Raw genomic sequence first — 12,645 nt, forward strand, 5'->3', positions numbered from 1 at the left:
TGGTTAAAGATGTCAAGAATTTTGCGCGGATTTTCTGTTCGCCACCAAAGCTTTCGTTTAACACACGTGCCATCTGCTGCCAACAAACTTGGCAGGTTGGGGATTTTGTGTCTTCTGCCAAGCGCCGCGTGCGTCTCTGGCTCCATCCTCGTCAATTTATTTTGGTCAGAACTGTAGTGATAGGCTCCATCCTCTCCAGTCAGAGACTCCGTGTCTCGTCTTTTGATCCGCCAGCATCGCTGCTGCTGCGCGTCTCCTGTTGCCTCCACGAGAAGGATGGAGAAGTGAAGCCTGCAGCTGGGGTTCCCTGCACACAAGCGCCACTGCGCAGGATAGATGAGAGAGGGAGGGAGGGAGGGAGGAGAGCGGAGACAGAAGGGAAAGAGAATCAGAATCGCCACATCCCTGCTCGGGGTGAGCATTTACGCGCGATCCCGCCGCCCTGCTCTGGACACCGGGACTAAAACCATCACAACTCCCAAACTCCACCTTTACAGACAACACTTTTTTTTCCCTCTCTCTGTGGCGTGCATGGATAGTAGAGAAAAACCCAACTTTTCCGAGCAGATGCCATCAGTGCATCTGTGAAGTTCAGCTTTAGGTGAGTAAAATCCAACGGACTTCAAGGATGCGCGTAATTTTCGTCCTCTCCACATTTTTACGCAAACGCGCGTCTCCTCAATGAAGTGATTGTGAGCTCGGCTCTGCTGTTGTGCCACCGCTGATCCCGTCATTAGTATTCCGCGGACACATGGTTCCTGCGGCGCTCGCGCACAGAGATGTTTACTGCCGGCGCTCTGGTTGCGCGCGTTCGCCGTGTTTCATGCGGAGTTTTTTCCCTCTAAACTTGGGAGGATGCATAATCGATCAGGGATAATGGTGCCTGTTTTCATTTGCTTTTTTCTAGGAGGGAAAGCCTTTCTGTTATCGATTAGGCGCAGGTGCGCAGCGCAAACTTTTTCTGCGCCGTGCAGGTGTTGACGGCGCAGTGAGGGGGTTTCAGAGCAGCCGGCTCGCTCTGGGGAGTGGGTCTACCCGCTGGTTTACATCACGGAGCGCAGAAGTGAGCGGAAAACCTCGTTTTGTCCGCAGTGGACGAGGAAGCAGACTCCAACTTATTTTCAGTCAGGAAGGAGACTTTCAAAAATGAGTATTTTTGAGTAAATTATGCGTAAATTTCATATTATTGGAGCTGAAATGGATAAAACTGATAAGTAGCTGATTTTTGTAAAGAAATTTTTATTTAGAGATGCTCTAAAGTGACCAAATTAAGGAGAAAATGTTCTTTTTAACAATTTGAGATAACTATAAATGAGTTTAATAGATTTTTATGAACTTAATTACAAAAAATTAAACGTTTTTTGCTTTTAAGGAATAAAATAAGCTTAAAGTAAAGTTTTTTCTGGATTGATCCTCAGAGTTTTTTTTTGTTTGTTTGTTTAATTAATTTAAAATATACCTTTGAACACCGTTATTGCTTTAAAAATCAGTCCAAAATCCTCAAAATAAAATAAAATAAAGCTTCAAGCACCACAAAACCACACAGAAAGTCCCAAAGATTTGTTTTTTCCTAATAAATTCTCCAAAATGTAATAAATGAAACCATAATTAACTCCAGTTCTTGGAAGTTTCTGCAGTGTTTTCTCGCTACTTCAATGATGGAAGGGAATATGGATGAGAGAAAGCGTGTGATTGGTTACCGAGCGCTGTGCTGCTGGTAATCCTGTTGTGAGACTGGCAAATGGGATTACAGCGCCGTGTGTAAGGGAAACAGAGCCCACAGAGGACTGGGAGGCTTTACATTCACAGCTTTGTCTCACATTTTCACTTAATTTAGCGCCATCACTTTGACACCGGCCAGCAATGAGTCTCCACAGGCAGTCCAATATGGTCTGTGTTCGCTCTGAAAGGCTCGCAGTGCCAGACTGAGTCAATACACTGCTGATATTTGGTGGGGAGATTTCTGAATATGTGGAAAAGATAAGGGAGAAAAAAAACAGTTTTTCTCTGCAGGAATGAAAACTAGAGGCGTTTATAGGATTTGGCAGAAAGACTTCCAGGCTGGCAGGTTAAACCATGCTGGTAAATGTATTATTTGCTTTTTAAGAAGACAAAATTTGACTATTTTAGGATTTAATGTTTAATAAAAACATTTTTTTACAAAAAAAGTGGTTTCTTTAGGGCTTTTTTTTTACAGGAATGTAGGTTTATGTGAAAAAAGACTTCCTTTTAGTTCACAGTGATGTCAGCTAATTCAGAAATTACATTTTTTTTCCCCCCTGAAATGACAAAAAATATAGATTTTAGCATGTATAAGAGGGGAATGACCAAACCAAACGAACAAATAATAAAACCCAAAGTTTTTCTGACAGTTTTATTATTGTTTTTATTCTATTTTTTTCTTTCAAAATCAATATATAGTTTGTTGTTCATGCCATTTTACAAGAAAACAAACATTTGAACGTTTTTGGGCTTGAAGAATTGGAACAAAATGAACAAAAATTGTACATAATATGTTCCTTTTACATTTGCACGAATACAAAATTAATAACAGAAATTGTTCAAAACTTAACATTTCTACATTTCTATCCTCTCCATATCCTATCTCTTTCTCCAGCTGATATTTGTATGTTTTCTAGTTAATTTCTCTGCTTGTTTTTATCTAATACCCGTCTTTAATGTAACTATGTTTGTAGTTTCTTTCAATCTAGCGTCAGTGAGTTCCATAGATTGACTCCACATCAGATGTGTGTCTGTCTCAAAGTTGTGGGAATTTAAAATTCAATTTTTTTCCTGTTTCTATCGTCTTCTGAAACGAGATTGAATAACATTTTCTTAAAAAACCCCAATGTTTTTGTTATTTCTGCATCACTTAAAGAAGCTTATATTGATGATTGTATTAATATTTTGTAAATAATGAGACTCAAAAATTGGTGGGGGCTAAGGTACCTCCCACTGTTTTTTTTTCAAAACTTTCTCAGGGCCAAATTAAGTTTTAGTAACAGAAAAATGTGATATTTGGGGAAAACTATCATATAATAGGTAGTTAGCTTTTAGCATTTAGCAAAATCAATTAAGAAAACTGTGAAGCCTTTAACACCTGAGGAGTCGCCAGTGACGCTTAAACACAAAATCTTTAACATATTGTAAGTTTTCAACCATTAACTTGATAGAGAGATCAGGGATATACTTTCCATCAAACTCGTTTTGACAGGTGACCTTTGACCTTGTATACTCTTTATATATAAAAATTGATATTAAATTGTTACGTCATCTCGAGGGGCGGATCACCTGTCAAAATGAGTTTGATGGATGGTGTAGGGTCAAAGGTCACCTGTCAAAATGAGTTTGATGGATGATGTAGGGTCAAAGGTCACCTGTCAAAAGGAGTTTGATGGATAGTAAATTCCTACTCTCTCTCTCACGATCTAAGTAATTCTCACCTTGATTAACAATTAAATAATTACAGTAAATCAAAGAATATAAACACTGGAGCTTAAACTCCAGAATTTGCTCAGCTAAACCTGTTTTTTTATCTCCACTTCTCACCATGTGCTCGATGATCATGACGGGGGGGTTAAGCTAAATGACACACATTAAATTGGCTCAAGCTGACCCGTGTGCCGTCCCACAGCTCTACGACTCGCAGCCACGCTGCCCTGCAGCCAGTTCTGCTCCACTTCCACCTCCACCATCAAACCCCGCTCTGAACATGTGTGCACAAACATGGAGGTTTTAAAATAACCTTTTAGGAAGATCCTCGCTAACACCTTCTGCAGAGGTGACAATCACGCAGCTGGGATTTATTCCTGTATTAGTTATTAGCTTAATGACTTTCCTGTGGCTCTAAGCAGCACGGATCGCTTCCACAGGATGTTTTTTTTTTTTTTTTTAAGTCCCCCTATGACACATGTGTCAAAGTTAAGGCCCAGGGGCCAGATCCGGCCCTCCAGATCAATTTATTCTATTGTTATTAATGGCCCGATGTTATCTTGCTCTCATTTCTAAATTGTATTATTTTGACAAAATACATTTTTATAGAGAATAAAATATTGAAAGTTATAAGTTGATTTATCTGGAAGAATATTTGTGCCTTTTATTATTCATAATTATGTTAAAAAATTACACTTTTAAAGTTTTAAAAATTGGCATTCTACTAGCTTTGTAGATTATTTTGGCATATACCAAAATATTTTAGGCTATTTTGGAGTTTAGGCAATATCTCAGCTACATGCTAGCTGTTTTGGCTAATTTAGGCTTTTTTTTTGTGGCTATTTTGAAGTTTAGCTATTTTTTTCAGCTACATGTCAGCTGTTTTGGCTAATCTATTTTTTTAAATTAGTTTTTTTAGGGTAATTCAGCATTTAGCTAATATTTGAGCTGGCTATCAGCTTCAGCATTTTAGAGGGGCTGGGTATCAGTTAAAATTTCCAGAAACGATTCGATTCGATTAACAAGAGCCTGTATATATTCAAATTAATCTGATAGAGTTCACACACTGTAAAAATTATTAGTAAAATAATGAGATTGTTAGCATAGCATACCGTGTTACATAGATTCTTTACAGGAGAAGTTCAAACAAAAATGTTTAGATCATTAACATTGTAAACAGTGCTGCTTCTCGGGCGTTTCAGTTTGGCCACTAGGTGGCGATCACGCTGCAGAAGTACACTATTCAAGAAGAAGACAACAATGTGAGGGGAAAAAAAACGAAGTTTTAGACCACAAATAGTTACTTTAAAATTATTTCCATAAAAGAGTTTGGAAAATCAATACCTGTAAGTAAATAAAGATGTTCATTTAGTCAACAATGTATGTTTTTGGTCAACCGAACGTTAGCATTAGCCGTCCTATGGGAAATTCTATTGATCGTTAGCATCAAGCTAGCGGACTTTAGCTTTGTGTGCTAAATCAATTTATATCTTTTGTGAATTGATTATTGATCTATTAAGCTTAAATCGATTTTTTCAACCCAGCCCTAATTTTCAGCTATCAATTTCAGCATCTTCAACTATCAGGAATAGGATTTCAGCGGCCAAATTCAGCTTACAGCATTCACTCTACCATTATCACAGGTAATGCTATATATCTTGTTCATAATGAAAAACTATGTTTTAAAGTTTTAAAAATGTAGTTTTAGAGTGTTCAATAAATGTTTATCCCGTTCAACCTACGACGTGTTTTGGATTTTGGCCGCTTGTGCGATTGAGTTAGACTTCTCTGTTCTATATTTTTTTGTTAAAAAAATCTTTGTTTAATGTTCCACGTTTTTAGCCAAAATCCCACAACCTAAATGTCTTAAAAATCAATTTTTCATGTTTATCTGAAGCCTCCCAAAATCTCCTCTGAGGGGGCGTGGCTTTTGCAGCTGAGCTGAGGAGCCCCTCCCCCGTCTGATTATGATAGCTCTGTGTCTCGCTAGTTTAAATCTTCATAAAAACATCCATCAATGTGGGTAATGTCCATCTGTATGGCTCTGATCCGGATGTCAGCTGGACGAGGAAGTGAAGATCTTCATGGACAGAACTTCCTCCAAAATCCTGATTCTTTCTCCTTCCAGTTCACCAAAGACTCTTTTAGCTAATTCTCCAATGTTTATTGACTGTGATTAATACATTCAATCATTGGTTTCTCAGAGTTCTTGATAAAATAATGAAAGCTAACATCAAAATGCTCTTTCATTGATTTACAATCCTTTCCAACTGCGGTCAAATGAGCCGCCGTTCACATTTCCGTGGTCACATCAAGAAGCTCCGTGGAGTCTGGTGGAGATTTTCCAGCGTTCTCAGTCCTGCTACCGTAAGTATTGGATGAAACTCACACCAAAAATCCAGTGATGCTGATTTGACCACAGAAATGTGAACGGCGGCTCATTTGACTGCAGTCAATGTGAAGATACCATCTTCTCTTCTCCAGAACCTGAACTAGACACTAGGAACAGATGAGGGTTTAGTGCATGTGCAGCAGAGCTGTTGATGGAAAGAAGATCATTCATTCAAACAGAGTCTGTCCAAGACAGTTTGATTGATTTAAAAGGGGAAATATTCTGAAATATAAAATGATTATTACATTTGTTCTCTTTCATGTTAAAAACTTTTCATGGGAGGGGGAGTTTACGGTTTTACTTGGAGGAGGAAGTACAATAAAGGAATCTGTGTGGGAAGAAAGAGGTCACTGTATGCCAAAGCAATTACCTTCCTCATCCACGGCCCCGCCGATACTCTACATAGAGGGGAGACAAAGAGAGGTCAGAGAGGAAATAAATATGAGGAAAAAGAAAAAAACCCTCCCCCTCAACTTGCGTTAAAGTCTGGAATCCGACGGATAATAGCAGCGACAATAAGAAGTTCATGAAGCTGCTGGAGTGCTGCCGGCGCGTGTTGTGACACGACCAACGTTGTCTGTCGGGAGCTGATGCCTTCCTCAGCTCTGACAAGTCGTCATGTTCTGGCATCTTGGGTGTGTGTGTGTGGGGGGAGTTTCTGTCTATGTGGCGGCGGAGCGACCGACCCCCCCTCAGAGTAGAGGTCAGTAGCCTCCGTGCTGCTGACAGCTCCGATTTATTTTGAATCCAATGACGGGAGCTGGCCTCGCAGATCATGTGGTCCGTTAGCGACGGAGCGGATTTTGACAAAATAATGATGTTAAAAAAAGGGGGGGGTTTCCCATTGTTCATCCCTCCATTTTATCTTAATTAACCTTTTGACCTTGCCTCCCTTTGTGTGTTTTCTCTCTTCTCATTCTCAGTGTCGTTACGATTTTGGAAAAATGTCATCATCATCCCATCAGAAAGCCGCATTACTTGATATCTGTGGAGACAGCGGTCATGAAGGCAATTCTGCTGACACTTCTTTTTCTATTGTCCCCCCCCCTCCTCTTTCTGATAGGTGACAGTTACAAAGGGCCTGTGTTGAAGCCTCAAGTCACCGGTGACCCTCTTTGCCAGCTTTAATGTCAACTCTTTGGCTTGGAAGTGGCAGGAATTATCCCGCTTTTAGGCTCCAATCAGACAAAACGAAGAGCGCCGCGGCAGAAATGCAGACTCGCCTTTTCCAGGCGTTCTGGTGAAACGCGGGGTCAGGACTGTGTGGATAAAACCCCTGAGGGTTTTGACATTTTCATTTTTTTTGCTCCTCTTCTGGCTCGGCGGCTCGTTTGGACGGAGGCCCAGCGACGATGGGTCGGCGCTGCTCGGGCGTACGCGGCGCTCTGGCTCTCGTGGCGCTCCTGTTTGTCGCGCAGAGCAGGAGCTGCTGGGGACTGAATTCCCGCTCGGGGGATCCGGAGAAGTCCCCTCAGTCTGATCCAGACCCCTGGGAGGTGCAGCAGAGACACAAACGCAGCTGGGTATGGAACCAGTTCTTCGTATTGGAAGAGTACACAGGAAATGAGCCGCTCTACGTCGGCAAGGTGAGTGATCCGTGACTGTGAGGGGGTCAGTGTGACCGCGGTTTAACCACGACTTGTTACAAGCACAAGAACACAAATAATCTGTGATTAAAAAAACAACATAAAGCATCTTTAAAGCCTTTTTTTATCATGAAGAGGTTGATAATCAGAAAATTACGCAACTCAACCCAATTTTGAGAGTATGAGGGTTATATGGAGTCGGAGTGTAGTAAAGTTGAAAGTTGTAACAACGTTATGCTAGCATTTTGGACTATTTCTGCATTTATTAAAGTTTTTTCAGGCTTGTTCGGAGTTTAGCTAATATTTATATGCTATAGCTGTTCTGGTTAATTTTGGATTCTTTTCAGTTTTTTAGGCTAACTTCAAGTATAACTAGTATTTCAGCTACATGCTAGCTATTTTAGCTAACCTAGGTTTTTTACAAGTTTTTTTAAGTTAATTTGGCATTTAGCTAATATTTTAGCTAGCTATCAGCGTTAACGTTTTCAACTATTAACTTCAGTGATGTTAGCTATCATCTTCAGCAGCTAACTCTAAGTTTAGGTAATATTTTAGCTACATGCTAGCTATTTTGACTCATTTAGATTTTTATTCATTTTTTATAGATTTTTCTAAGTTTAGCTAATATTTCAGCTACATGCTAGCTATTTTAGTTAACCTTGGGTTTTTTTATTAAGTTTTTTAAGTTAATTTGGCATTAAGCTAATATTTTAGCTAGCTATCAGCTTCAACTTTTTCAACTATTAACTTCTGAGATTTTAGCTATCATCTTCAGCAGCTAACTTGAAGTTCAGGTAATATTTTAGCTACATGCTAGCTCTTTTGACAAATTTAGTCTTTTTTCATTTTTTTAGGTTAATTTGGAGTTTAGCTAATATTTCAGCTACATGCTAGCTATTTTGGCTTATTTAGTATTTTTTCATTTGTTTAGGCTAATTTGGCCTTTAGCTAATATTTTAGCTACATGCTAGCTATTTTGACTTATTTAGACTTTTTCAGTGTTTTAGGCTAACTTGAAGTTTAGCTAATATTTCAGCTACATGCTAACTTTTTTGACGAATTTAGTTTTTTTTTTTCATTTTTTTAGGTTAATTTGGAGTTTAGCTAATATGTCAGCTGCATGCTAGCTGTTTTAGGCTACATTAGCCTTTTTGAGTTTTTAACTAATAATTTTGTATTTAACTAATATTTTAGCTGGCTATCAGTTTCAGTATTTTAGGCTAATTTGTCATCGGGTAATATTTTAGTTCGCTTCAGGGATTTCAGCTAACAATTTCAGCATCTTCAGCTATCAGCACTAGCATTTTCAGTGGCCAAATTTAGCTTACATCATTCACACTAGCATCATAGCAGGTAATGCTATATATCTAGTATTTCGTTATTTTAAAGCTAATGACTGATAACATGTGTGCTTTACATCCACTTTCTGCATGACCTGATTAGTCGACTAATCTGAAAAAATGGCAGGTGGTTAGTCGACTATTAAAATAATCGTTTGTGGCAGCACTAATAGCAAAAAGGTTAAACTTAAGTACCTGGCTGAAGTAAGAACTTTGAGAAAAACTCAAAGCAGATTTCCTTCAAAAATCTACAATGATGCTCTCAGCACCAAACTGTCCTCTGGAAATATCCAAGTAAATAAGTAGAAGAAATATCAGTTTTGATAGTTCAGGAAAAAAGGTTTATAAAACCCTCCCAGTGACATTTAAGTAAAAGACAGAGGACATAGTTCACCTCTGGGTGCACTTAAGTGAACATTTTCCTCCAGGAAGAAACAATACTGGATAAAAACTGAGTGTAACAGGAACAAGGAATGGAGGAAATTCAGTTTTTCAGATTTCTGTTTCAAATGTTCAAGAATGCAAATAATATTCAAGTTTCTGGTCCACCATTCTTCCCTTTTTGTTTGACAGAAAAATAATCAGGTTTTAAATGAAAAAAGGACAAAAAATACATTCGACATGAAATAAAAGAGTAAAGAAGTATATTTATGTACATGAATAATGGGTGGACAAATGTGTAAATAGTTGTTCTGTTAAACTGGAAAATATTTCATAAACCTTTATAATAAATCTTCATTGGAAGAACTAATGAATATAAACTTAAAAAGTATTTTTGCCCGTCCCATTAAATCAGGGGTCAACAACCTCCAGGGTATAAACCGGGCCACAGATGCTAATCAGGGGACCACAGTACCCTTACCCTAACCCGGTACCGCTTCTGGTACTGCGTCCCGAGTGATGAGGATCCGGGATTCAGTAGGAGCAGTCAGCACATCAAAAAACAACAACAAAAAAACCCCAAAAAACACCCAAAATGCCAAAAAGTGAGACGGAGGGGGCCCTGGTCCAGCCCGGATAAAATACAGGGTTGTGTCAAGAAGAGCGTCCACAGTCAAAATCTCTGCCAAAGTGATTCGTTATGCCGACCTCTGAGGGGAACAAGAAATACAGAAATACAGCGTGATGTAGTTCCTTAAATGGCCACTGGAGGCTGGTTTCCCATAAAAAAAATAAAAAAAAAAATAGGGCTGTCAACATTAACACGTTAAAGGATGCTAATAATTAAAAAAAAATACCACAATAATATGAATTCACCAAATTAATTACATTTCGCGAAGCAACCATCTTCCGTTTCCAGTGGTTCAGGCTTCCACAGCGTGCATTAATTTCTGATAATGCACACTGCGTCATGCATTATCCTACTTTTACTATGGTCGCTTACCAAATAAATAAATAATCAATAGATTTTTTTAGAACTTTATTCTTGTTTTCTTTAGGTTTCTTTTGACAAAAAATTGACTATTAGATATGTCGTGTGGCCTGTTGTCATGGAAACTCAACAACGCGTCACTGAGCACTAACATCGACAGAAATGCTGATCGTCACGACGTGTTCAATAAAGCATCAGTTCAGAGAGAAAGTTCACCTCTTACTGCTTGTTTTTATCAAGAAGATGAAGTTTTAAAGTAACCAATATATATCAAACAATATAAAGTATGCAAGCCTTTTTTTGTTCAAAAGCTGCATATTATCTCAAATTTACCTAGTAAAACGTTGTGATTAATCGTGATTATTTTTTTAATCAGTTGACAAAACTAAAAAAAGTAAATCAAGTCAAATGCATCGATAATCTGGTTTTCAAAAACGGTTCTGAGATGAATATATTTTTTATTCACAAAAAAGAAGAATTAGTGTAAAAAATCTTTTTAATTAAATAGTTTTTTAAGATGTGGGTGTGTTTATCTAATAGTGAGGAACTCTAACTGAGTTTTATATTTACTGTTTTTTATAGTTTGTTAAGTTGAGCAAACTTTAAAAAAGCTGCACCACCTCAGGCTTAATTTGGTAATTTCCCTCCAGTGTCTGGGATCTAATGTTGCAAAAATAGAGTATAAAACATTAAATTATCTTACGTTAAATTATATTTGTTTAATTGACTAAGCAGAACACTCCCTTCAAACTCAGCAGGAGAGACTTCTTCCTAACTGTATATATCAAGAAAAAGTGCAAATTTTAACCTAAAAGTCATAATGATTCTCTGAAGAAATAAAAATAATGTTTTCTTTTGTAATAATGTTGCTCTTCACTGCAACTCTCCGTTTCAGCACCACGGTTGTAATGGACAGCTCCTGCTGGAAAAAAAGATGGCAGCGGAGCATGCGGCGTGAGCCAGATGGGGCTCAGATTGGTCTCTAGATCCCCGTTATCTCCCAGAATTTTCTGGTCTTATTATTAAATTAGTTTTCATCTTTCCGCTCATCTGCAGGATAATCATTCTCATCTGCAGTATTTGCCGGGTCTGTTCTTGCGAGCCCATTTCCTCGCCGACTGAACCGGATTAGTGCCTCCAGCTGGAATTAGGAGACTTTTGACTGTCCCATTGTTTCGCCCTCGTCTATGTGTGTGTGCGGGACAATTATTAGGGAATTCTATTGGAAAGTTCAGAAAAGGGTCAATTTTTGTCTAAGTGTCCGACATGAAACATCAGATCTTTTTATGATTACATGTTTGTTTGAGCATTTTTAGAATTTTTAATATTTGTTTTTGCCTTTTGAAAGTTCATAAATTAATTAAAAGCAGCATATCATTTCAAGACTTCTTTCTAACTCTATATATCAAGAAAAAGTGCAATTTTTAACCCCTGAAGTACATAACTATTCTTTTGACAAAATTAAATAAATGCTTTCTTTTGTAATAATGTTGTTTTTTATAAAAGGAACCACTTTTGTCCAAGTGTTTGACATGAAACATCCGATTTTCTTACGATTTCATGTCTGTTTGAGCATTTCACCCATTTCTAATATTTGTTTCGTCATTTGAAAGTTCATAAATTAATAAAAAAAACCCACAAGAATCTCATTTCAAGACTATTTTCTAACTATATATCAAGACAAAGTGCAAGTTTTAACCCCTAAAGTCCAAAATTATTCTCTTGACAAAATGAATTAAATACTTTCTTTTGTAATAATGTTCCTTTTCATAAAAGGGACCATTTTTGTCCAAGTGTCTGACATGAAACATCCGATCTTCTTATGATTTCATGTCTGTTTGAGCATTTTTACCATTTTTAATATTTGTTTTTGCCATTTGAAAGTTCAAAAATTAATAAATAAAAACACCAGAAGGCCAGCATCTCATTTTAAGACTTTTTTCTAACTGTATATATCAAGAAAAAGTGCAAATTTTAATCCCTAAAGTCCAGAATTATCCTTTAGAGAAAATTAAATAAATGTTTTCTTTAATAATAATGTCGCTCTTCAGAAAAGGATCAATCTTTATCCAAGTGTCTGACATGAAACATCCGATCTTCTTATGATTTCATGTCTGTTTGAGCATTTTTACAATTCCTAATATTTGTTTTAGCCATTTGAAAGTTCATAAATTAATAAATAAAAACACCAGACGGCAAGTATCTCATTTCAAGACTTCTTTCTAACTGTATATATCAAGAAAAAGTGCAAATTTTAACCCATAAAGTCCAGAATTATTCTTTAGACAAAATAAAATAAATGCTTTCTTTCGTAATAATGTTGTTTTTCATAAAAGGGACCATTTTTGTCCAAGTGTCCAACATAAAACATCCGATCTTCTTATGATTTCATATTTGTCTGTGACCATTTTTACCATTTCTAATATTTGTTTTTGCCATTTGAAAGTTCATAAATTAAAATAAAATCCACCAGAAGGCCAGCATCTCATTTCAAGCACCTCTTCTTTTTTCACTTTCTTGTAT

General features: G+C 37.4%; 1 protein-coding gene across 3 annotated transcripts in view; it reads left to right on the plus strand.

Moving 5' to 3' along the window:
• The first annotated feature begins 315 nt into the window (after positions 1 to 315).
• cdh7a (cadherin 7a) overlaps positions 316 to 12,645 on the plus strand; it is a 199,427-nt gene continuing 187,097 nt past the window's right edge. Inside the window, exons 1-2 of one of the 3 annotated variants that reach the window (XM_024280477.2) lie at positions 316 to 601; positions 6,888 to 7,410. In XM_024280477.2, coding sequence (XP_024136245.1) covers positions 7,177 to 7,410 — 234 coding nt within the window. In that variant the 5' untranslated portion in view covers positions 316 to 601; positions 6,888 to 7,176. Of the gene's footprint in view, positions 602 to 4,722; positions 4,779 to 5,017; positions 5,076 to 6,887; positions 7,411 to 12,645 lie in introns of those variants that run through there. The other 2 variants (XM_024280478.1, XM_024280479.2) reach the window with 2 other exon arrangements.

This window comes from Oryzias melastigma, linkage group LG20 (genome assembly GCF_002922805.2).
Source record: "Oryzias melastigma strain HK-1 linkage group LG20, ASM292280v2, whole genome shotgun sequence".
Taxonomy (NCBI): domain Eukaryota; kingdom Metazoa; phylum Chordata; class Actinopteri; order Beloniformes; family Adrianichthyidae; genus Oryzias; species Oryzias melastigma.